Source organism: Manis pentadactyla, chromosome 5 (assembly GCF_030020395.1).
Source record: "Manis pentadactyla isolate mManPen7 chromosome 5, mManPen7.hap1, whole genome shotgun sequence".
Lineage (NCBI taxonomy): Eukaryota > Metazoa > Chordata > Mammalia > Pholidota > Manidae > Manis > Manis pentadactyla.
The window spans coordinates 32,355,568-32,382,664 of record NC_080023.1 but is presented as its reverse complement, the minus strand read 5'-3'; the positions used below and the strand labels follow the sequence as shown (position 1 = coordinate 32,382,664).

At 36.4% G+C, this 27,097-nt stretch overlaps 1 protein-coding gene and 1 non-coding gene across 3 annotated transcripts in view; one reads left to right on the top strand and one right to left on the bottom strand.

The window, feature by feature from the left end:
* The first annotated feature begins 5,191 nt into the window (after window positions 1–5,191).
* The window catches only part of TMEM156 (transmembrane protein 156), a 33,782-nt gene continuing 11,876 nt past the window's right edge, over window positions 5,192–27,097 (top strand). Inside the window, exons 1-5 of one of the 2 annotated variants that reach the window (XM_036908482.2) lie at window positions 5,192–5,339; window positions 15,421–15,690; window positions 18,034–18,288; window positions 21,219–21,338; window positions 23,211–23,294. In XM_036908482.2, coding sequence (XP_036764377.2) covers window positions 5,252–5,339; window positions 15,421–15,690; window positions 18,034–18,288; window positions 21,219–21,338; window positions 23,211–23,294 — 817 coding nt within the window. In that variant the 5' untranslated portion in view covers window positions 5,192–5,251. The remainder of the gene's footprint in view (window positions 5,340–15,420; window positions 15,691–18,033; window positions 18,289–21,218; window positions 21,339–23,210; window positions 23,295–27,097) is intronic. The other variant, XM_036908485.2, reaches the window with a different exon arrangement.
* LOC118924084 (U6 spliceosomal RNA) lies at window positions 9,361–9,467 on the bottom strand. The gene has a single exon (XR_005029452.1). It is a non-coding gene; the product is annotated as a U6 spliceosomal RNA (small nuclear RNA).

The following is a 27,097-nucleotide window of genomic DNA, read 5'->3' as shown; positions in this document are numbered from 1 at the left end:
GAATGACACAGATTTCTGTGCATTAATTTTGTACCCTGCAACTTTGTTGAATTTAGTTATCAGTTCTAATAGTTTTTTGTGGAGTCTTTAGGGTTTTCTATGTATAATACCATGTTGTCTGCAAACTTCTTCCTTACCAATAAGGATGCCTTTTATCTCTGTGTTGTCTGATTGCTGTGGCTATGACCTCCAGTACTATGTTGAATAAAAGTGGGGAAAGTGGGCATTCTTGTCTTTTTCCTGATCTTAGAGGAAAAGCTTACAGCTTTTTGCTGTTAAGTTTGATGTTGTCTATGGGTTTGTCATATATGGCCTTTATTATGTTGATGTACATGCCCTCTTTCCCCATTTTGTTAAGGGTTTTTATGATAAATGACTGTTGAATTTTGTCAAATGCTTTTTCAGCATCTGTTGAGATGATCATGTGATTTTTGTCCTTTTCGTCCTTGATGTTGATGGATTTCTGAATATTGTACCATCCTTGCATCCCTGGGATGAATCCCACTTGATCATGATGGATTATCTTTTTGATGTATTTTTGAATTCGGTTTGCTAATATTTTGTTGGGGATCTCTGCATCTATGTTCATCAGGGATATTGATCTGTAATTTTCTTTTTTGTTGTTGTCTTTGTCTGGTTTTTGTATTAGAGTGATGCTGGCCTCATAGAATGAGTTTGGAACTATTCCATCCTCTTCTACTTTTTGGAAACTTTAAGAAGGATGGGCATTAGCTCTTCTTTAAATGTTTGATAAAATTCAGTGGTGAAATTTGCAACAACATGGATGGAGCTAGAGGGTATTATGCTTTGTGAAATAAGCCAGGCAGAGAAAGAGAAATACCAAATGATTTCACTCACATGTGGAATATAAGAACAAAGAAAAACTGAAGGAACAAAACAGCAGCAGAATCACAGAACCTACGAATGGACTAACAGTTACCAAATGGAAAGGGATTGGGGAGGATGGATGAGAAGGGAGGGATAAGGGCGGGAAAAAGAAAGGGGGCATTACAACTAGCATGTATAATGTGGGGGGGTACAGGGCAGGCTCTACAACACGGAGAAGACAAGTAGTGATTTTACAGCATCTTACTACGCTGATGGACAGTGACTGTGAAGGGGTATGCGGGGGAGACTTGGTGAAGGGGGGAGCCTAGTAAACATAATGTTCTTCATGTAATTATAGATTAATGATACCAAAAAAATAAAATTCAGTGGTTAAGCCATCTGGTCAAGTGGTTTTTTTCTTGGATAATTTTTTGATTACCAATTCAACTTTGTTGCTAGAAATTGGTCTGTTCAGATTTTCTGTTTCTTTCTGGATCAGCCTTGGAAGGTTGTGTTTTTCTAGAAAGTTGTCCATCTCTCCTAGGTTATCTAGTTGGTTAGCATATAATTTTTCATAGCATTCTCTAATAATTCTTTGTATTTCTGTGGCGTCCATAGTGATTTTTTCTTTCTCATTTCTGATTCTCTTTATACATGTAGACTCTTTTTTTCTTGATAAGTGTGGCTAGAGGTTTATCTATTTTGTTTATTTTCTCAAAATACCTGCTCCTGCTTTCATTGATTCTTTCTATTGTTTTATTCTACTTGATTTTATATATTTCTGCTGCAATCTTTATTATGTCCCTCCTTGTACTGACTTTGGACCTCATTTGTTTTTCATTTTCTAGTTTTGTTAATTGTGAGCTCTCATATGGGATTGTTCTTCTTTCCTGAGGTAGGCCTGTATTGCAATATACTTCCCTTTTAGCACCGCCTTTGCTGTGTCCCACAAATTTTGCAGTGTTGAATTATTGCTGTCATTTGTCTCCATATATTGCTTGATCTCTGTTTTTATTTGGTCATTGATCCATTGGTTATCTAGGAGCATGTTATTAAGCCTTCATGTGTTTGTAGGCTTTTTCATTTTCTTTGTGAAATTTATTTCTAGTTTCATACCCTTGTGGTCTGAGAAGCTGGTTGGTACAATTTCAATTTTTTGGATTTACTAAGGCTCTTTTTGTGGCCTAGTATGTGATCTATTCTTGAAAATGTTCCATGTGCACTTGAGAAGAATGTGTATCCTGCTGCTTTTGGGTGGAGAGTTCTGTACATGTCTGTTAGGTCCATCTGTTCTAATGTGTTATTCAATGTCTCTGTCCCCTTACTTATTTTCTGTCTCCTTACTTATTATTGATCTGTCTTTTGGAGTGAGTGGAGTGTTGAAGTCTCCTAAAATGAATGCATTGCATTCTATATCCTCTTTTAATTCTGTTAGTATTTGTTTCACATATTTGGGTGCTCCTATGTTGGGTGCATAGATACTTACAATGGTTATACCCTCTTCTTGGACTGACTCTTTTATCATTATGTAATGCCTTTCTTTTTCTCTTGTTACTTTGTTTTGAAATCTATTTTGTCTGATACAAGTACAGCAACTCCTGCTTTTTCTGCCTATTATTTGCATGAAATATCTTTTTTCCAGCCCTTCACTTCTTGTCTGTGTATGTCTTTGGGTTTGAAGTGAGTCTCTTGTAGGCAGCATATAGTTGGGTCTTGTTTTTTTCATCCATTCAGGGACTCTATTTATTTTGACTGGTGCATTCAGACCATTTACATTTAGGGTGATTATTGATAGGTATGTACTTATTGCCTTTGCAGGCTTTTGATTTGTGGTTACCAAAGGTTCAAGGGTAAGTTCCTTACTATCTATGAGTCTAACTTAACTCACTTAGTATGCTATTCCAAACACAATCTAAAGGTTTTTTTTTTCTCCTCCTTTTTTTTCTTCCTCCTTTCTTTATATGGTGACAACTATTTAACCTTAGGAATACTTCCATCTATAGCAGTCCCTCCAAAATACACTGTAGTGATGGTTTGTGGGAGATAAATTCTCTCAGCTTTTGCTTATCTGGAAATTGTTTAATCCCTCTTTCAAATTTAAATAATTTTGATGGATAATGTATTCTTTGGTCAAGGTCCTTCTGCTTCATTGCATTAACTATATCATGCCACTCCCTTCTGGCCTGTAAGGTTTCTGTTGAGAAGTCTGATGTTAGCCTGATGGGCTTTCCTTTGTATGTGATCTTATTTCTCTCTCTGGGTGCTTTTAATAGTCTGTTCTTATCCTTGATCTTTGCCATTTTAATTATTATATGTCTTGGTGTTGTCCTCCTTGGGTCCCTCATGTTGGGCGATCTGTGCACCTCCATGGCCTGAGAAACTATCTCCTTCCCCAGATTGGGGAAGTTTTCAGCAATTACCTCCTCAAAGACACTTTCTATCCCTTTCTCTCTCTCTTCTTCTCCTGATACCCCTATAATACAAATATTGTTTTGTTTTGATCTCACAATTCTCTTGGTATTCTTTCATTCCTAATGATCCTTTTTTCTCTCTGCCTCATCTTCTTTGTATTCCTCTTCCCTAGTTTCTCTTTCATTTGTCATCTCCTCCACCATATCTAATCTGCTTTTAATATCCTCCATTGTGCTTTTCAACAATTGGATCTCCATCCTAAATTTGTTCCTGAGTTCTTGAATATTTTTCTGTACCTCCATGAGCATGTTTATGATTTTCATTTTGAAATCTCTTTCAGCAAGGTTTATTAATTTATTCTCACTTGGTCTTTTCTCTGGTGTTGAGATTTTGCTTTGAACCAGGTTCCTTTGACATTTGATATTTGTATGTGGTGCCCTCTAGTTCCCAGAAATTCTCCTCTCTGGAGATGCTCAGCCCCTGGGGAGATGTTGGGGGTCACAGGGGAGTGGTGCTGGTGCCGGAGGGGAGAAAAGAGCTATTTCCTGCTTCCTGGCTGCTATGCCTGTCTACACTGCCAGAACCAGTGGGCTGAACACACAGGTGTAAGCCTCTATGCTTTGTGTTTGTAGCTGCCATAGGCAGGCCTTCCCTCTTGCTGCCCTGATGCCAGGGCAGGGGCTGCCGTTTTGTAAGCCAGGTATAGACTAGCCAGAGGGAGACACAGCAGGCTGTGTATCATGGTGTGGGGCCTTGGAGCCCATAGCCAGCCAGGGGGATGGAGTGCCTGAAGATTGTTTAGGTTCCCAGCCTGATGTCTACCTGTCCTTTCTCCTGAGCAGTAAGCTCTGTTCAATCCTTACCCCTTTAGCAGCCCTCTTGTTGTTAGGAAGCCTCTCAGACTGCCTGCCCAGATCAGCCAGATATGAATTCCTGTTTTCCAGAAGCAGCTGGAATCTCCATCTCTCCACATATTCTGCCTGTCTTAGCTTTCCAACCCCACTACTCACCAGAGCACCATGCAATGTAGGTTCGTGCTCCCAGAGCAGATCTCCAGGGCAAGGTGTTCAGCAGTCCCAGGCCTCCACTTCCTCCCCACTCTGTTTCTCTTTCTCCCGCTGATGAGCTGGAGTAAGGGATGGGCTTGGGTCCTGCTGGGTCACAGCTTTGGTACATTTTCCTGTTCCGTGAGGTCTGCTCTTTTCTCCAGGTGTGTGCAGTCTGGTGCAGACTTCTTTCCTGTTGCTCTTTCAGGATTAGTTGTATTAATTATATTTTTGTATCATATGTGTGGTTTTAGGGTGAGGTCTCTGTCTCACCTCTCATGCTGCCATCTTTCTTCAGTTGTATTCTAAAACAGACACTGGAACTATCATAATGAAAGACCTTTTATTGAAATGGGGACTGAAAATGTGGATTCTGTAACAATTATCACAGTATTTATAGGCATAATGATGAGTCCCATTCTATAGGTTTTATACAGTGTGCTAAAGTAGAATCAAATTCTGCATATGTCTTTAGTTTATCCTTACATTTTGTACTGTTTTCTGTCTTCTAGACAGTTTTCTGAACACCAGAATCCAGCACAGTGTCTGGCACTTAAAAGGGCTCAACAATCATTTAATAAGTAAATGAATGAATGATGTTCAAAAAACCTGGACATGACTGACATTCACTATTTTATTTTTGGCGAGTTTGTATTTACTCATACAGATCGTCAAACATGGGAAAATATCTCCCAATTTAGATGAGGGCAAGACCTCTGCTTCTTGAGATTCTTTATCTTTCTGTTTAGAAGTTAGTTTGAAAGTGCTTATTAGTTTCCTTAATGGAAAGTGACTCAAAATGAAGAAGTCTCAGTTCAAGGCCTCTTTTTTTCTGTCTTACACAAAAGGAAGTGGGTGCTAGGTAAACTGTATAAATTCAAAGTGCTGTAGAGATGAAACTTGAAGCAGGAAGAAACATGCCGTCAGTGTACTGGATGAGAACACACTGTGTCATGTAAAAAGATATGACAAAAACAGCCCTCATTAAATTACTTTTGGCAATGGTGATCATGTTCATTTTAGTTTTGCCAGAATATTTCAAAACACCAAAAGGTGAGTGTATAATTCTAATTTATCTTTTCTTTTTCCTTATTTTTAGAAATTATGACAGCTAGTGGTTACAGGAAAGGTCTCCTTTTTGGGTACATGCCACATGGGCTGAAGCTCTCAGTCTCAAAAGGTTTATTAAATAAATGAGATTGTAATTTTAGTTGACTGTTTTCTAGCACAACAACCTTGTTAATAGTACTTAATTATTTAGCATACAATAATGAAATGACAACATGAAAGAAATATTTAAAATCTGTAGTCCAGTTATCAAATATTGGGTTTATAGTACTTTCATCACATGATTTTGCTCTTTGAAACATTTTCTTTCAAACCAGTTTTAAGTATGCTTTTATATTTTGGAATTGTTTATAAAGAAAGTAACATTTATTATGTTAAAAATGCTTAAATTCCTCCAATCACTACTATTGCACACAAATAACATTGATATTTTTTGAAAAGTGTAAGTATTCAGAGATTTTCAAAATATAATTAAAATAAGGTGGGTGCAAAGTGAAGCAAGTGTGTGCATGGGTATCTATAAGTAGAGAGAAATAGAACAAAATTAGCTGTGGAATTTCAGAGAGTTGTGATATGATCGCTGAAACCTAGGGTAGAAAAATAAACAGATGTAAATTTAAACTATTTTTATATGTCAGTAAAAGATTTGAAAATATATTAACGTGATTATTTACATGGTAATTTTGCTCCTTGACATTTAATGAGAAGAAAAAGTAAAAAGAAAATCCTGTGTTCTGTCATTAAAAAGTTTCATGAACTTGATTAAAATCAGGGAAAAATGATTGTATTTTATGACTTGCTGCAATGATTATTGTTGCATATACATAATGTTAAAAGTACATTTGCTGAATACTTTTGCTAATTATTTTGCTAATTATATTTGGTGACATATTGCAGTGATTATTTAATGTTGTACATGTGTGATGCTAAGTAGCCAGATAAAAATATTTTTGATAAATAAATACTCTGTGCAATTTCATGAACAATTGAATTTTTTAAACTTCTCTGGCTTTCTGGCATTATGTTGCTTAGATTAAGCAATTATAGCATATATTTTAATCCTTGATTTCACTGAGTGAAAAAATTAAGAGAACAGAGATAACCTGTTACAGTTTTGAAAACTGTTGTGGCTAATAAGCTTATTTAATTGTTATCTAAGGTAGGTCATATAGATGTACCTAGCACCTCCAAAAAAATCAGGTTGGATATAATAAAATCCTGGTAATCAGCCTAAAAAAACTTAATAAGCAATTTGGTTACTATTAGTTAGTGTTTTATGAGAATTAATGACTACAAGAGAATGTTAAAGTTCTTTTCCAGGCAGATGCCTTGGCAATAATCAGCCATCACTGATAATAGTTTTTGCTCTCTTTAACTGAATATATCAGCTCCCAATACTATCTTTACTGCCTCCACAAACTTTCTCTTTTCCTAGTCCAAGAACAGCATAGATATTTCCTTGGCCTCTTTTTGGAATGATGTATTTGAGAATTTTGTTTCAAAGGAACTCTCCTTGGGGCCAAGGAACAAAAACATTTGTAAACCACCATCTTATCCTGATGTCATTTTGTGTTAGAATGACTTTCTATTCTATTCACAGAGCCACCATAAACAAAAAGTTGATTATTAGGCAAAATCTTTTATACATGCAACAGTGTAATAATAACACTTTATATTTTATAATGGCTTATGGGTCACCAGGAACAAATTTTTATAGCCACATTTTATGCAGTTTTATATTGATTAAACTAAAGGCACATAATTGGCTTTTTTTAAAAGTAATTTTTAAATCACAATAATGGTTGCCTTATGAAATGAATTGACTTGACAACCAGTGTATTTCATAAGATTAAATATCTGGTAAAATTATTTAGATGATAGGCTAAGAGTGTCTAGAAGTGCTGAAATTTAACCTTGAGATTCTCCTGTATAGTCTTACCTACATTATCAGTTACTTGTGTCTTTTTTTCATTTTTTCTTATATTCTTGTCCCTTTAATTTCTAGGATAAATATTAAGAAATGATTTTTTACTTATGGATTATTTGCTGTCTTTAATGAGTCAAATGAATCCAAAAGGAATCTTAATGAGGAATAATGTATTCAAGGGGTTTAATAGGTTTGATTTCAAAATAATAAACCCTCTGAAGGCCTAAGTTAAAATAGAGTACTGTGTTTGATCATTTTTCATCAAGAATGCATCTAAGTCCCTGAATAATCATTAGTCAGAATATTCAACTATCATAATTACCCAGAGAGGAACTTTTTCAACTGTGTTTGGGACTTCTAATGAGGTTGCATTGGGTATGGACTGGCAAGATAGCTTATTCTAAAACTTTCGGTTTATTTGAAAGGTGGCTTATACTAAGATTCAGGTTTGGTACACTCATAGCGTGTAGGTAATGAATATATAAAAGGAATGGATATATTTTGATTCAGATCTTCTTGCAGTTAAGGGAGCTAGATTGCCCCAAACAAGAGATATCACCAAACTGCTTTTGTTGGACTTACAGTGTTCAAGAGAGAGCAATGGTTAATTCCTCAGCAATCTTTATCTATTCTTTCACTTAAGAATGGTGTCCACCTGTATGAGGAACCCAAGGTTGCAAAAATGGATGGCAATTCTTCCTTCAAGGAGTTTTTAGTCAAAGGCAGGACTGACTGGGGAATAAGTAAATACAAACAGCAATGTAAAGACTGCAATGGGAATGTAAAAATTGCTTCCAGGTCTGTTTGGGGGAGAATGTTCTTTCCATTTTCATTGCAAAGAGCGAGAATTATCAGAGTTCTAATGATCACCTTATATTTCTCCTTAGCTGCTTGCAGAAGCATATTCTAAGAGAAGCAATTATTATTGACTTTCAAATAAAATATATTCACATAAATAGCTCAGAAATTCTTGAAACCACAAATTCTAGGGAGTTATACGAGTATATCTCTGATGATTTGTGGTGAGGTAGGACAGGAATAGCACAGATGAAAACACCTCCAAACTAATTTTATCTCGCTGTTTTGACTTCCTCACTTAAAGAGAAAAACTGACATAGTTTACCAGCTTTCAGTTTCCCTTCCATTTCACACTCTCTGATGGAACATGTAGTATACTGGGCAGTGAAATGGAAGAAAGCAAAGGATTAAGGAATTTAAGTATTTAGGAACACTAAGATAAACCCTGAAGTATTTCAGCATATGTACACATTATTTATGTCTGTATTATAAAGAACAGTGTTATCAAGGGTAACTGCAATTAATTTGCCTGAAAAGGTTATCCTAGTTCTCAAAATGGCACTTAATTTTCCTCTTATTGACTGGCTCATTAAAAACTTAATCAGTAATCCCCAGTAAGGTTTGGGATATAGTCTTATGACTTTTAAAAAAAATTGTAAAAATGTTAACAAATACTTATACATGTATCTGGCACTATATACCAAGTTATTTTACATTAATAGCTCATTTCAACTCATGAAATATTTCAACTCATTCACGGCATAGCATCATTCTCACTAGAGACTATGCTGAAAATCTTCAGAAAGAAGAAACAAAACTAGATGGTTAAATTTACTTTGTTGTAAGATTTCACTTCTTACTAAATTTTCTGAATCTTCATAGTTTCATGATGGCTACAAATAAACACAATGTTTTTATGTATATATGTTAGACAATATGTGCTGGCAAAAAAAAAATACTGCTCTATATGAAACTGTTTACTGCTTTGGCAGAACTGGCCTTCCCACATCTATACCAACAACCTTTCTGAGGATGCTACTGCTCGTCTCATTGCATTGGTGGAGAAATGTTCTCTCTGCATATCTTTTCTGTTTTTTATAGAAAAATTACTTTCTCTAAAACATGAATGTGGTGATATATCTTTCCCTGACACTGTTTTGTTTCTTTTCTCCATAGCACTTATCACCTATAAATTTACTCCTTTGTTGTGTATATTTTTGTTGTCTGATTTCTCCAGATAGAATGTAAGCTTGATGAAAATTAAGTTTTTTGTTTTTTGTTTTAAATATGGAACGCTTCACGAATTTGCGTGTCATCCTTGCGCAGGGGCCATGCTAATCTTCTCTGTATCGTTCCAATTTTAGAATATGTGCTGCCGAAGTGAGCACGAAAATTAAGTTTTTGTCTATTTTGTTCATAATTCAAGCACCTAAGATGGTGCTGTCACATTAGGGGGCACTCAATGAGCATTTGTTGATCGAGTGAATTTTCTGAGTAATAATGTGAAGGAAATAAAAAGGACCAAAAGGAAAAAAAATAGCTAAGTACATTTATATTCTTGAAGGAAGCATTTCTCATCTGATTCTCTTATGATTTAGGCAAGCCAGGTATTATTATCTTCATCTTACATTTTTGAAACAAAATTTTATCACATACAGTAGTTTTTGGAGCCCTTATTGTCTGTCAGACAATGAAGGTTTTACTATAAATCCTCACTTATTTTTGAAGGTCAACAGATAGTTAAGAGACTTTGGTTCTTGCAGTTGAAAAACACTCTTGGCACAAAATACCTAAAAATGTGAGGTAAAACATTACAAACTAAAATATACACAGTTCAACTGATAAGAAAGTAAGAAAATGGCTCAAAGGTGGAAAATGACTAGAAATGACAAATTCAGATGGGTCTGCAAGAGTGAGCAAATCAGTCCCCTGAAGAGCATCTATCAATTCCTGGTGGTCTAGAGTCTCAGTTTCATTAGACCACACAGGGGGTGGGTGGGGGAAGGGGGAGGAAGACACAGAAGCCAAAGCTTAAGACTAGGACACATAATGTGATACACTCCATGGAAGAGTAATCTAGGAGAAAACCTATTTGGCTGTGAGGATAATTGTCTGTCTCCACCTAGGATATAGAGTAAGGAAAAGATTTCCCTTGAGAGTTTGTGAACATGAACTTGTCATAATTTGGATACTGACAGCCATTGCCTATGAGGTGTGAAAAGCCCATTCCAAGAATTTCCTGGATAGATTTGACATGTAACACTGTACATTTCAGGTGTGCAGACTGTTACTTTAATACATTTGTTACTTTGATGCACTTATACATTGTAATATGGTTAATGTAAAAATATTAATCACACTACATACTTAGGGTGCAATATTATTGTCTATATTCAATATACTGTACATTAGATCTCTTTGGCTTATTTAGTACCCGTTACAAGGTTGTACCCTTAAACACCATCAGTTTTACCCCCATCCCCAATTCCCTGGTAATCATTGTTTTACTCTGGTTGTTATTCTTTCTTTTTTCTTTTTCAATGGGTTTGACTTTTTTAGATTCTACATATAAGTGATATCATACAGTAATTTCCTGTCTTACTTCACTTAACATAATGTGTGCAAGATCCATCCATGTTGTTGCAAATGACAGGGTATCCTCCTTTCTCAAGGCTGAAAAACATTCCATTGTGTATATATGCCAAGTCTTTTCTATCCATTCATTCACTGATGAACATCTGGGTTGTTTCCATATCTTGGCTACGCTGAATAAGGCTGTGATAAACCTAGGAGTGCATATGTCTCACTGAAATCTTGTTTTCATTTCCTTTGGGTACACCCACAAGTGGAATTGCTGGATCTCATGATAGATATATTTTTAATTTTTTGAAGACCCTCCATATTATTTTCCATAGTTGTTGGACTAATGTATATTCAGTATACAAAGGTTTCTATTTCACCACACCAAGAATTTAGTTTAAAGTAGTTTGAGTTGATGGTGTCACTAGACACTAAGCAGAGGCAAACACCAATCCTCTCTGGAGGAAAACATCTTTAAGCCAAATCTCAAATAATCTCCCAGATAAAATTCTAAGGAACATAAGATACTAAGAAATTATGGAACACATGAAGACTTAACAGACAAGTCAATAGAGAGAACAAATAACAGAATCAGATCTTTAACGAATTCAAATATTGGAATTATAAGTATGAAATATAAAATAAGTATTTAATTTTTTCAATAAATAAAAAAGGGGATCAAAAAGTTAACTAATAAACAAAACTATTAAAAAGAATCAGGCAGATTTGAAAAAGAACCAATTAGAAATGCTAATAATGAAAATATAATAACTTGAAGTAGAAACACAAGGAATGGAATAATAAGATTAGATACAATTGAATAATGAATCAATGAACTGAAATATAGATCTGAAGAAATGACCTAGAATAGAGCATGTAGAGCCAGAGAAATAGAAAATATGAACAGATGTTAGGAGTCATGGAGAACAAAGCGAGAGATTTCTAATCAAAGCTGCAAAAGGAGATAAAAGAGAGAACAGGGATGTTTGAAGAGATGTGGCTGAGGATTTTACAGAAGTGATGAAAGACATAAATTCAGGAACCCAGCAAATCCCAAACAGAATAAATAAAAAGGAATTCTGCAGAACATGAAAACTAAAAAGATTTTAATAATAACCAGAGATAAAGGCTAATTGTCTTCAAAGGAACAATAATTAAGCAGACAGTTCACTTCTTGAAAGTAACAATGAAAATCAGAAGGCAATAGAATTATGTCTGGAACGTACTAAAGCAAAATTATTGTCAACCTAGAATTCGTAAGATGTACATTTTCAGATGAACAAAAACAGAGAACTAATTATCAGCTGATCCTTAGTGAAGGAAGTTATAGAGAATTAACTTGAGGAAAAAGAATATAATCCCATAAGGAAGGCAAGAAATGCACAGAAGAAATGGCAGAAAAAACCCTCATTACAATTATAAACATGTGAGTCAATCTAAATAAATCTTGAAAATATGTCATGTATAAAACAAAAGAAACTACTGGTCTGATGTCAATGAAAAAACAAGATAGACCAAAAATACTATCCAAAAATTGCATTCCTTTCAGAGGCTGCAGGTGAGAATCAATTTTCTTGACTTTTCCAATTTGTGGAAGTTGCCCACATTCCTTGGCTTGTAACCTTATTCCATCTTTAAAGCCAGCAAAGGCCTGTCAAGTCTTTTTCACGTTGTATTACTCTGGCACAGAGTCTTCTGCCTCTCTCACTCATATTTGTGATCACATTCGACCTACCTAACTAATCTCCTTATTTTAAGATCAGTTCATTAGAAATCTTAATTTCATTTTCTGCCTTGTGATGTAACACATTCATAAGGTCTGGGAATTTGTATGTGCACATTTTGGGAGCCATTATTTTGCCTACTAAAATTGAATGATTAAAAATATGAGAAGGCACAAGTAATTAATGTTAGGAATGAAAAAGGATGTAACAGAATTTTAAAAAGTAATAAGAGATTATTATGAATAATTTTAAGTCAGTACATTTAAAATGTAAGGACACATTTATAGAAAAATAAAATTTATTATTTTTATTTTGGAATGAAATGGAAGAAATGGAAAACCCAAGAGTTATACAACAATAAAGAAATTAAGCTAATTGTTGAATTTTCCCTTAAGAAACCCTAGGTTCTGTTTATTTCTACATGCATGTTCTGCCAAACTTTCAAGAAATATATTAAATAGATAAATGCAATTTTATGATAAACCTTTCAGAAAATAGAAAAAGGGGAATATTTTCCAACTTATTTTTTAAGGCTAGTATATTTTGGTACCCAAACTCAACAAAGATGGTACAGAAAGAAAAATGTAGAGGCCAATCTCATTTATAAACATAGATAAAAACTTTTAAACAAAACATTAAGAATCTGATTGCAGCAAGGCATAATAGATCAAATTAGATTTATACCTGGAATGCAAGATGACTTAGCAACTTGGGCATTTGTCCCATACTGTAGAATATTTTCCTGGTTCTATTTAGCATTCTGTATACTTACTCTGAGAGACTGTAGTCTTAGGAGTAATTCTGGAATGCATTTCTATCTTTGGGAGTGAGAATTTAGATGTCTGACTCCCAACAGTATTAATGGCAGTAGTTAAATTCATAAATCCTTGTTTATGGGGATGAGAATATAGCCTGCCCAATAACAAATATGATTGAGTAGAATTCATTTACTTCTTAAAATGATACCAAAGGAAGGATATGTCCTCTATTTCTCTTCCAATTGAATTATTTAAACTAAGGATTAAAAAGTCATCATAAAATGACCTCATAGCCAACTACAAAGGATATATCATTAGTTCTAGAAAGTCCAGTTGGTCACTATTGGATACAAAGACGGCAGTATTAACAGTAAAAAATTTCTCTATCTCCTTTCTAGGTCATATTATAAGAATATAAATTCAAGAAGATGAACATTTCATAAGATGAAAAATGCCAGTGAGGAAAACGGAAAGATGGCAAGAAATAAGTTTTCCATGTGTTTTAGTAATATAAAAAACTATAGATTATAGATTTCCATTAGACAGTACATACCTGTCTCCTTCCTGGGAATTATTGAAGATGATTTTTTTAAAAATCAGTTACAATTTGATTATGACTTTGTTTATACATACATTAAAACATTATACAATTGTGTATTTGAGTAAAATACCACCTCCTCCCCAAAAAACCCTTAGAGTAACCCAGGTCAGAAATGTGTTTATAGCTGGAAGTCACATGTGGATTATTACAGAAACAATTTCAAATGCAGAGGGCTGGTAAATAAGGCTCTATTATTATTTAAAATTATTTAGAAAATTAAAAAAATTAATTTTGCCATGATTATATGAGAAATGGTAAAGAAAGCTCCATAAAGGTGGAATTGAGCATGTCAGTTATTTTCTCAAACTAGCAAATGACTGTCAAACTGGGAATATCTGAAAGAGAAGTTACCTAGTCCTTAGTTGATCATTAATGCTAAATAAGGATTCCCAATTTTTATATAATGAGCTTAAATTACTTGTATGAATGAAATCACAGATAATCCTATCTTAAATGAAGGATGAATTTTTTATGTTTACTTTGGAATATGGGTTTGCATTTTAAATAATATACATCTTTAAAAATTTCAAAAGTGTTTTCATATGTATTGTACTGCTTGATGCTACTATAACCTCATGAGGTAAGCAAGATCTAGAATTATTATCTCCTTTTTGCTGGTGAGAAAACAAGACTCACAGAGATTAATTAAGTTGTTTAAGTATCTTGGGTAATGATGGATACAGCACTAGAGTCTCCATCTTTTGTTTTGAACTAAGTGCTTTCTATTACACCATCATTTCCATATCTGATGTTTGTCTTTAGACAAAAATAAAAATTACGATGTTGCCCTGGTTAATTTCATCTTTGGAGGTTCAGGTGAATTGAATCACGGCCACCCAAAGATATCAGGTGCTAATCCCTGGAGCCTGAAAATGTTAATAAGTGAAAAGGATCTCTACAGATGCAAGTAAATTAAATCTTGAAACAGGGGGGATTATCTTGCATTATCCAGGTGGGGGATAAATCCAATTACAAGTGTCCTTATAAGGGAGAGGCAGAGAGAGATTTGACACAGGAAGAAGAGCAGAAGAGAGACCCGGAGAAGTCAGTGTGACCATGGAGGCAGAGGCTGGAGTACCCTGGCCACAGCCAAGGAATTGACAGCAGTTACCAAAAGTAGGAAGAGGGGCAAAGAACAGATTCTTAGAGCTGCTGGGGGGAGTGCGGTCCTGTGGACACCTAGAATTCATACTATTAAAACTGGTGTTGAATTTCTGGTCTCCAAAACTGTAAGAGAATAAATTTCTCTTGTTTTAAGCCACCAGGTTGTAGTAATTTGTTACAGCAGCCCCTGGAAACTAATACAGAGGTGCTGTTCAGGTTTTCCATTCTCTGTTCAGTTTCATGCAATTGAAACTCTATTTGGAAAAAGATGGATTCAGAGGAACCCAAGTTTGTTCATTAACACTTTACCAAAAAAGAGAATGGTTAAAATGCTAGGGTTTCCAAGAACTTTTCTACAAGGATGTCTCTTCTATGAAAATTAATAGAGAATGTTGACAAATCTTAAATAAAAGTATTTAAATGGAGTGGATGATAATTCATTTAAAACAAAGTCTTTTCACTGAGAAGCTGAAATGTACTGAATTTGCCTAAGAGAAACTGGAAGCTTATTGTGTTTTTATTTGAATGATAAAAACTCAAATTTCAGAGTAAAGAAATATTTTTTTCCTTACAGGAAGCAAGCTGGAGTCATCATGTCTGGAAATGTGTTTACAACCTGATTTCACCTATTCACTCTCCTCTTTAAATTTTTCTTTTGTGACTTTTCTGCAACCAATAAGGGAAACACAGACTATTATGGGATTCTTTCTAAATCATTCCCACTTTCAAAACTTCACCAGGATTTGCCAAGACATCAAAAATGAATTTAAAATATGCTCTTCATGTTTGGCTTGTGAGTTCAAAGGAAACATGGATTTTATTTCTCAGGAACCAGCATCAAAAGGTAAATGCAGAGGGAAAGTGAGAATAAAATTTATTAAGGATAAATTCCCTTATGCTGTTAAAAAGCATCAATACTATATTCCAATTCTAAATTCAGTGGCACTGGAATACAGTGGGGTCCCTCTTGATGAGTGACTTGCAGAAATTGGAATATGCCTTGTTCTTGGTTTTACTTTGGTTTATTGAAAACAAGTATCTTCTCTTAAAACACATCAAAATGCCACCATAATTCACTATGTTTGAATTAAAAGATTACTTGGTATGTTCTCTTCAAAGGTATTGGATTTTTAAAACTGAATTAAAAATATTCTAAGTGAGCGTGTAGCTTTTCATGGTAAAATCAAACATCGATTCCCCAAGGAGTCATTGAATCCTTGATACATTTTTTTACCTACTCTGCCTAACATTTATCCACTGTATATAAATTGTCTTTTTACTTGTCTGACTATCTAGTGAGCCTGGGTAGGGACTTTGTTCACTACTGTATTTCCAGATCTTAGCATAAGGTCTGACATTAGGCACTTAATAAATATTCGCTAAATGAATGAATAAAAGAATAACTATGTATTATCTGTAATGTCTAACTGAACCTTGCTAGGAGACCAATATTATGATTTAATTAAGTCAAATCAATTTGGATCATTGAGAAGTTAAAGAATTCATGTATAGTCATAAAATATACTGGTGGCCTCAAGCGGAAGCATCAGATTTATTGCTCATACCTATTCAGTGAGATTGCTTCCTGTACCATTCTGTTTGGCATTTTCCCCATTCTTCCAGAGTGGGAACAAGATTTCCTGGCAATGACTTTGGGGGAAGTACAATAGACATAACTCTTTCTAAGTTCTTATTCAACTAGTATTGTAACTATTGCAGGGTTCTGGTCAAATTCACCAGAGAGCAAACTGGGGATATACCTTTATGGTGACAGAGAATTAGAAGTGTTTGAAGGGTTAGTAGCTCCCAGATGCTACTTCTCTGCCTCCTAAAAAAGTAAAACAGTGCATTGAAAAGTTATCCCACTTGCCTTGGCTGGGTAACTAATCATGCCCGAATTCAGTGGCTTAAAACAACAGCAGCCCCCTTTTTTTCTTTTCTCTCTTCTCTTTCCTCTTCCTTTCTTTTTCTCTCTTTCTTTCTTCTTTGTTTCTCTCTTTCTTTCCTTTCTTTTGTTTCTTTTCTTTCTTCTTTCTGTGGGTCAGGGATTCAGAATGGGCATCACTGGGCATTTCGGGGTGAAGCACTTCATACTGTTGGAGTCAGACAGTGCCTGGAGCTAAAGCAGAGGGGGCTGGTGCAGCTGGAGGCAGGTGGCTATTTCTTTTCACAGAGTCTTAGAGTTTCTCTTTGTGATCTTTCCACTTGGGCTAGTCTGGGCTTCCTCACAGCATGGTAGCCATAATGCTAGACTGTTACACAGTGGCTCAAGGCTCTATTGTTCAAGTTCCAAAGGACAAGGGGGAAATTGCTTCACCTTTTCTGGCTTCCTTATGCAGTGTCACTTTTAATCTGCATTTGGTTGGCTACAAGCACGTCATAAACCCTCCCATGAAGATTTAAGGGGAAAGGCATTAGACTCTACCCACTTATCAGGGAGTGGCAGAGGTTTAGGTTAACACATGTGTTATGGGTTGAATTATATTGAAGTCCTAACCCCCAGGATCTGGGAATGTGACATTATTTGGGAATAAGGTTGTTGTAGAGATAACTAATTAAGCTGGGATGAGGTCATCAGAGTAGACCCTACTCCAAAATGATTAGTGTCCTCATCCCAAGGGGAAATTTGGACACAGGCAGGCACACAGGAAGAGCACCATGTGAAGGTGAAGGCAGAGATCAGAGTGAAGCTTCTGTAAGCCAAGAATGCCAAAGAGTGTAGGCAAACTGCCAGAAGATAGGAGAGGGGCATGGAACTGATCCTTCCCTCAGCCCTCAGAAGGAAGCAACTCAAACTCCAATCTCAAACTTCTCACCTATAGAACTATGAGACAGGACATTTCCGTTGAAGCCACCCAGCTTACGGTACTTTGTTATGGCAGGCTTAGCATACTAGTGCAATGTGGGATGGAAATGTTATTGCAACATTTGGAATACAAACTGTCCTACAGCCATCAGGGAAATATCTGTATTTTCTTGAGATGCTCCAATTTTGATTCAATCCTGTGGTCACCTGTTTTTCATAACCTTAAAAAAATGTAAGCACTTTAACCATTATTTTTAGTACGGATAACTTCTTATTTCTGCTTGTTTTGTAGAGGAGGAAGGAGATTTAGTTCTGAATTGTATGTGTTTTCTTACTATGTATTACTGTTTTGCAAATAACACTTAAAAAATCTCTTTCTAGCTCTTATCATGAAAGGACCAACGGAAGTGAAGGCAAATGATTTTTATTCACCTTGTCAACATTTTAACTTCACTGTAGCTCCTATAGTTGACCACTTGGAGGAATATAAAATTACCTGTAATCTAAAAACCCACATGAGAAAGTCAGCAATCACAGAGGACGATCCAGTCAAGGAAAAGTTTATAAACCATACTTGTGGAATTATGGAATACCTGAATAATTGTACGCACATTTCTTTGTACCTCGATAAAAAAAGTAAGTTTTTAAGGAAATACGAGGGAAAATAGAATCAGATACAAAGTTAAATAAAAGCTATCACATTATTAGCTTCACTAAAAGTCAAATAGTTGAATTTTACTAATGAAATAATATGACTGGGAAGAATGTTAATCCTTTAATCTGTTTATTTTTTGCTCAGAATTTCCTTTTTATGGCACCTAGCTCTACCCAGAGGCAAAGGAGGCATCTATGGGTTGTTATGTGAGGAGCATTAGAAACACCCTTTGTCCCAGAATAACTTGTGGACATGCCTATTAGATGTACTTGAAGTAATGTGGCCACACTTGGGCTTTAAAAGATAGATTTCTTTTTAAATGTAAATATCCATGTACATTGCAACAGGCTATTAAAATCTTATTTGGAATTGATTTAACATGTCCTCTCCTAGAGCTGAGAACTACGCTGGGATTAAATGTGATATTCAATGTAAAGCCCAAAACAGAGGTAGGGTGCAAGCTAGGCACTTTGGATCACTGAACGAAGGAAAGTTAGGAGGAGCCTGAAAGATAAAACTTACATATATCTTAATTCTGTTTAAGGCTGATTAACTTCCTAGGCACCCTATTCTGAATGACCATACTTGAGCCTTCCTACTGAGCAGTGTGCCCCTACTTCACCCATAAAGTCTACTTTTGAAGAGCATTTTATGTTCTAGCCATTTCATGTGTACCTACAGTATGCCAAGCAGAGTGCCAGGCATTGGGGATACAAAAAAACAGATGAATATAAAACAAGTGCCTTAGGGTGACAGGTGCTGGGGTAATTTGCTGTGTGTTTTGATATTCCAGATGTATGGAAGCCTTTCAGATAGCCTTATATGCTTTTTTTAAAGCTTTACTTTTTAGAGGTAATTATTTTTTTAAATATCCTATTTATTTTAAAGCAAACACAAATATATGATATGTATGCATTTTTAAAGGAAAATAGGACTTCAAAGAAATTCCTCCTGCGAGCTAGTTTGCCCAGGACTCTACAGCCTCTGCAGTTAGGGGGCATTTCAAGGTGTGTGAATGTATGTGGGGCACGGGAGAGGATCTGAGAGTCTGATGAGATCTGAGAGGATCTGAACAGAGGAATCAGTTCCCTGTGGTTCAGGAGTGTGGTTGAAAGGTAGGTTTTGGAAAGGATGCATTGAGAAGGTGACTATATTGATATTTGAAAGACAGAGTTTGGGGTTATAGATATTAAAACTTGTATTTATTTCAATGTATACTTATGCATCCATCTAATTGCTTTTTATGTTTTTTAAAACATAAAGGAAACATAAAGCATTTACATAGTTATAATTTTAAGAGAATTAACTTTTGTGTTAATGAAAAAAATCTATAGATTCCAGTCAAAGTGCAGTGGTTGTTAACAACTTTTTTGGGTCCATACTTCAGAAAGATAACAGTAGTGTACAGATATGTAGTCTTATATCCTGGAAAAAGTCTCTCCATTTGCCATGTGTAGAAGATTAAAATTTTATTCATATTTTACTCTGCTGTGCAAAGACTATTTAATCTCCCCTAAAAGCCCTAGCCAATACAAGGGTATGAAAGTAAATTTAGTCCAAGCTAGCAAATTAGGTTTTCTCAGATTCCTGTCCATTTCCTTGTTCCTTTCCAAGATGGCTACAGGGATGGGGGTAGGTGGGTAGCATGGGATAAGGGGAGACACACTCTTTTCCATTCAGACTGGTGCTTTGGTGCGTGTACTGGTTGACCTGGCCTCAACTGTGTACATTGCACTAGTGTAATATAAAGTTGGTGAATGCATGATTCTTTTTTTATAGCTTGATCAGCCCAGTGACAGCTTGATCATTGGGCCCACCTTGGCTTTTGCTAGCACTGTAAATCTTCCATTCCAGTTAACTGTATGCTTTTATTTGCTGAGTGAGGAATGCAAGTTTGGTGGCTAAATAGCAGGGAGTGATATTGGGGAGGCTGAGTGCTGCCATTCCAGTCAAATCTTACCTTTTTGCCATTCAGCCTCTTCTCTATATAAATGTTGGGTGCCTAATTAATGTACATCTGCCCATGGAGGGAGATATCCGAATCATGAACCCCTAAGGGAAGTTGTCCAAGGCTATAAACAAGTTACATATCCTTCTAAGTTGAATAAGCACTAGCTGTGTTTTGTGTGCAAGGAATAGGGTACATAGGGGCCTTAGAAAGTCAGTAGGCAGTTGTTTTTTGGATGTGAAAAATGCAACTCTAAGTCACTGATTCCTAGGTCTTCTGGCCAGTGTGTATTTATGGGACCAAAAAGCTAAGCTATTGCTGGATGGTGACTATACTTTCCATGTTGCCTGTCATTTATATAAACAAGTTTTTACCTGTGTCCTTATTAAATTTAGGCTAGGATAACTGTATGTTTAATTAATGTGTGTACTTGGTCTGATCATTGCCATGAGAGCCCCGGTAGAAAGCGGGGTCTCATTATTCATCTGCTCTGGCCTCTTATATGCCTCAGCCCAGCCCTTCCTCTTTGTCTGTGTTTCCCTTTCTTCTCCATCTTTCTTATATTCACTGTGTCTTTGTTAACTTAAAGAAACAATTTTTGGCTGCATGGTCCAGGGCCAAATTTGCTAATTACAAATGGCTCTGACTCTGGGACCCTGCCTGTTCTGGTCTTAACCTAGTGATAACAATGATAATGAAACTGATATCCTGTAAATGAAATTAATCCTAGAATTTTGGAACTAAACAGATCCCTGGAAGCCACCTGGTCAAGTTTCCTCATCTAATACCCTCATTTAGTACCTCAGGAAGGAATTCAGGAGAGCAAGTGACCCCGTAACAGTGATGGTTATATATTCAGCTTTTCAGTTAAGGGCAGAATATTGAATAGAACCCAGCTATTCCACTGTATAGCCATCTGTTACATCATTTCATTGTATTTTTACAATATTTTTTTCTTTGCAGATTTCACTTGTTCCATTAAGATCATTTGGTATGTTTTAGTACTATTCGTTTTTATATTTTCACTCATCCTTGTTATCCACAAACTGCTTGAAGGTCACAGAAGAGTGCAGATGTGGCAAAGTAAGTACTGAGTAATAAGCCTATCATTTGGGAAAGTTCCATTTATCATTATTGAGCATCTTCTGTATATACGGCGCTATTCCACGTAACCCAAGGAATATAAGCATAAGTAAGACATAGTACCAGCATTCAAAGACCTTCATGTGTTCTTACTTCTACCCAGACAATTGAATGGGAGGGGAAGAAAGACTGGATATATCAGCAGGAGCCGATGGACCAGAGGGTGAACAGGAGCCTAGTGGACGTGAGGGCAGAAGAGAGGTAGAAGAATAGAGAATGGTGACAGAGAATTTCAGAGTTGAAGATATTCAGTGGAATGGCTTTAGGTGATGAGTGTGAGCGGGAATCAATCTGTAGTAAGCGTGAGGGTGGCAGTAGATTTTAGGCTGGGCAGAGCTAAAATGTATAATTGGAAATCAGGACAGGAGGGATGATATTAAAAGTATCTAACTAGTATAACACAGGAATTCACCTATCAGGATGGACATTGACTATAAACTATGGTGTAGTAAACTAATGGATGCTTTATAATATGAGCAGGTGTTTTCTTAAAGATGGTCTAAAATGTATCATTATGAGAATGGGCTTTGGAGACAGACAGGTTAGAACCCTAGTACTTCCACTTACTACTTATGTGACTTTGAGCAAGTTACTTACCGTATCTGAGTGACCCTTTTCTCCTCTCTAAAATGAGAATAATCACCATTACCACACAGGATTGATGTAAGGATTGAAATAAAGAGATTATGTAAGAATTTAACACAGTGTCTAGTGCACAGTAGTTCTCAATAAAGGACAGTGGGATTACGGTGGTTGCATTATTTCCTAAGACTCTTATGTTCTTTACTTGGCAAGGCTGTGTTAGGCATTTTGGTAGGTAGAACAAATGGTTGCCTCCAGGTTTGACTGAAGATGCTATTAATCCCTTTGGCTAAGTATTTGTTGCTGGTATTTCTGAGAGCAGTTTCACATCAAGCCTTGTCACTGATACCTAAATATATAAGACCCTCAATCTATTGGCTAATACCATCATCAATATTGTGTATTTGTAGAATAACCATTTTCAGAGCATTTACAAGCATTTTACTAGATTCTCAAAGTATGTAACAGGATATGTGCTATTATGTTCACTTTATAGGTGAAAAACAAAAACAAAAACAGAAACCCAAGGCCTTAGAGAAGTTAAATGCTTTGTTTAAAGTTATACAACTAATAAAATGTCAGAATTAAGACTCAGGTCTTTCTAGTTTTGAAAGTTATATTATTTTAAATAAATGTGCATTATTTGCAAATAGCTCACAGTTTTGAGTTTCTTAATCTTATTTTTCCATATCATTACATGTTAAGAAGGAGAGACAGATGCCAGAGAGAAAAAATGTCTAGAAAGGGACCCATGGTGGGGAATGACACTAAGTTCTTTAAGAACATCTATCCAAACGACAGGCTTAGTGACTTTCAAAGGCTTGCCTTATTAACCCAAGCATATAAAATTATGAAAAATGTCACACCATTTAGCCCATTCAATATTATTAAATACTAGGTGTATATTCAATATTCTGCATATATCTTTGTATATATAGTAATATAGACAGTAATATAAATAACATCATATTCTGTACATATAAGCTGGTGCTTTACATTAGAGGAGATGGCATAATGGCATTACGGTAGTGGAGAAGCCACCGGTTTCAGAAAGCATCTGTATTTGTCCATGGAAAATGTGCTAATAAGGAAAGCTCTTCATGTCTTTTTACTCCAGGCCCTGCTGTGAATGGCCCATTTTCTTTGGTAATCCTTTGAGCGAACATGGGGGATAGAACTAAGAATGTGCTTGTATATCATCTAAATATTTCATTTCTTTTCTTGGAATAGGTCATAAATACAAACCTACATCTGTTCTCTTAAAAGGAAGTGATTCTGAGAAACTGCGAGCATTGAACATACGGGTTATTTCAGGTGAGTTCTTGCGACAGGCAAAGGGAGCCCTGCTCAGGAAATTCCAAAGCTTCAGCATTTCACTGTAGAGTGAACTCCAGATGGAATGAGCTGAGCTCATTTAAATTAGCCTTGTATCTGGAAGAAAGGAGCTGTGGGCAAATAAAATCTGGTTTGATATGTCTTATTATCTGGGGACAGTTAGGATCAAAACTACCTCCTTAAATAATGGAAAGTTTTCTTAATTGGCAAGAAGAAATTCATATGAGTAGGCAGAGGAGAGAAAGCAGTAAGGACTAAGCCTCAGATTTATTTTTAAACGAGACAAGATACCATTATTCCTCAGAACTGCAAGAAGTAATTGCAGAGTGGGCATGGCTTTGCGGGAGCCTTTACTTAGCAAAGGGTGTCTGTCACTGGGTAAAGGGAACTTCTAATAGCCCCAATTAAAAAGTCCCCCGTCCTCTCCCGAAAAATGAAATGGAATAAGGGAGTCCTAATTAGAGCAGCTAAGGAGGCTGTTAGCACAGATGCTGTGGTTCCATCTCCTAATTGTGAAGCTGCCTTCTGAATTCAAGCTGTCAAAGCGTATTAAAAAGAAAAAGAGGGGGAAAGTGACGTAGGTAAGTCCTTTTTCGTCAGCGAAAATCATGACCTTGACTCTGAAAACCCCATAATTACGAGTAGACTTCCCTGCAGCTCCTTGTGCTCAGCCAGTGAGAAGGCTCCTTTGTACTTTGAGAAGTTTAGATAAGGAAGATTCCAGTGTGCTGTCTAAACCGTTCTCACAAATGAAAGGAAACCGAACAAACCCTGAGCCCCCCACCGCTGCACCTGTAACCACATGGAGACCTGAGCAGCACATCAGGAGCTATGCTCCAGAGGCTTTTCTGAACTGTTTAAGTGAGCAGGTACTCAGACCCCTAGCTCGGGGGAAAGTGGATTGGGTGCACCTAAAAAGCTCCATTAAGAACAAATGTAGACTTTCTACTCTCAGTGTTAGCAGTAAAATTATTCACCTGTGGTTAATAATAATCATTAACTAAGTAATCATTTGACACCAGCTATTTGTGGGGAAAGCTGATGGAAATTCTGTGCAGTCAGTGACAGTTTTGCTTGATTAATAAAATAAAAATTCACAAGTGTTTCAAATGGCAAAATTAATTTTTAAAGGGAGAAAGTGGCATTTCCCTGTTTTCCCCTCTTATTTAGTACCCATGCCTAACATTGATACACCAGACACGTTTTATTTTAGTTCTGCTGTGCTTTTCAGTTGCCTTAGGAATCCTGGTCCTTTCTCTTTTTAGGTCATAATTTTGAGCACTGTGGCCTTGTCTGAGGAAAAGCCAAAAGTCCCCCTTGTCAACCCATATAATCAGGGGAATCACAAATTTAAAGTACTAGCTACCACAAGACCAACCTCACAAGTTGTATTTACGAGCCTGTGATTTTCATTCACCAGAAGAACCCATCTCAGCCATTCTTTCCCTTTAATAGCACTCACTAAAATTCCTCTGGCTTTATTACCAGGTATATAATATTAATGTTCAGAGTGAGCCAAGGTGTGTGATGGCCTTTTTTTAAAACCAAGAGTCCTTTTGAAGCTTAGCATATTAAAGGGGGGAAGAAGCAGATTCTTCTTTGTTATTGATAATCCTTTAACCTAAATGCAATTGTCCCCCCTCCCATTATAAGTTACTCTTCCTGAGAGAGAAATGGAAAGGAAATAATGTCTCCCTCGAGGGCTACTTTTACGGCCCCTCTTTGTAACGATGGATTATAGGCAGCAGTGAGAATGTAGGGATAAAGGGGCCAGATGGTTCTCTGGAGAAGCAGTAATGGGAGTTAAAAAAAAATAGTCGTTCAAAGAGAGCATTGATCACAGTCACACTGAGCAGAGCAGCTAACTGTTGTCTTAGACTGTACATTCTAGAATGTCTCTCCAGTTGTTTGTGTATTACAAAGTATTTGTTACACACGTACCCACAGAGCTATAGATAGGCACACACCCTCACAAAGAGCGAGCTAAGGAGAGATTATTAAGACCTTGGTCCTGCACAGTGCCTGGCATGTACCTGGGGCACAGCAAATGCTGATAAAATAAATGAGCCTCCTTGCTATAGAAAGAGATGTGGTAATGAATCAAATCCTAACCTTTATATGTCTCTAGTACTTTCTTCCTTGCTTTGAGAAATGTGATGGCTTATGCTGCCTGTCTTGACATTAACCTACTTTACATTTTATTCATTCAACTATTTTCTTCACACAGGTGATGACTCTTTCTTATTCATCTTTGGATCCTTGTCCCTAGCATAATATCTGGCACACAGTCCATGCACAATAAAAGCTTATTAAATCACACAAACCCTAAAGGAAAATGAGTACAGAGTAAAAAAGATTAGAAGAGCAAGAAATGAATCTTAGGGGTTGGGAAAGGTGAAAACAATCAAAGAGAGAAAGAGTGATCAGAGAGAACATAATTCCACTTTGTTAAAGAATTTATAACGCACTCTAAGGAATTGCCAAGGCTATCAAAGAATAATGAAAAACACTGACCATCTTGGGGAAGAGAACTATGCAAAAGTAACTTTGAAATGTATTTGTAGAAACGGTGCTTACAGAATTGGCCATGGTGGGAGACGAAGGCCAGGGGCAGGAGCAGAGGACTAGGGCCTGAGTCATTGGATGCAAACAATAGAAACCAACTTGGCTAACTTGACAGAAAAGAAACTTACAGGAAAACCAGTAGGTAACCCAAAGGAGCAACTGGAATGTTAGGCAATCTGAGCTTGGAAAGTAAATAGGAGTTGAGGGAGACCAGGCAGCCAAAAATACAGCCAAAGTCACACAGCAGGAATGGTCTGGTGAGAATGCCTTGGAGGGCGCCACCACCCCTGAATACTCCTTGTGGGTTCTTAGGGACTATAAAGCAAAGAAAGTGGAATTTTATTGTGAAAGAGAATTGCTAAATGCCAAAAGCAAGTGGATGACCCGGTAATTTGTATTACCCCAACATAAAACTAATGGCGATATAAAATTGTAATTTGCAACGTGTTTATGGCCAGGCCAGTATAATAAAAGACTAAGCAGTTTCAATTTCCTGCTGAAGAGAAGATAAATTACTGGTGTCAGATGTCCAGCAACCAAGCAAGATAACATGAAAACTTAATTTTTACTTGCTTAACTGTAATATTTATGACTCTTAAAATACAGATTTGGGTTCATAAAACAGTTAAGGTTACAGCCATCTGCTTGGTTAGAGAAAAGATTAAAATGCAGAGGGTGGCTATAAATGTAGGAAGAAATTCTTAAGTGTGAAGAATCTATAAGCAGAACATGAGGATTTATTCTGCTCATTCGCTGAGTGCCTTTATGTGACAGCCATTTGTGCTAGGTCTAATGATAAAACATGCGGATAAACATCTTCTTCATCTTTGTGCACACTCTCCCTGCCTGAAACACCGGGCCTTCCTTCCCACCTTGCCTTTGTCTAGTTAACTCCAACCCTGCCCTTCTGATCTTGGCTTAACAAACACTTCCTTAGGGAAGTCAGATTGGACCTCCTAGACTAGGTTAATTACCCTTATCACACACCCTCATAACACCACAAATTATGAGGCAAAACTGTGACAATTATCACTGCTGCTATTTTACATTATTGTGTTACTATTTGATTACTGTGTCTCCCATGAGCCAGTTAGCTCTTTGAGCTCAGGGACAGTATCAGATAATACTCTTCTCCAGGTCATAGAGGGCATAGAAGGGCACACAGTAGGTACAATAAATATTTGTCAAATGAATAATAACTCCACATTGCCTGCTGC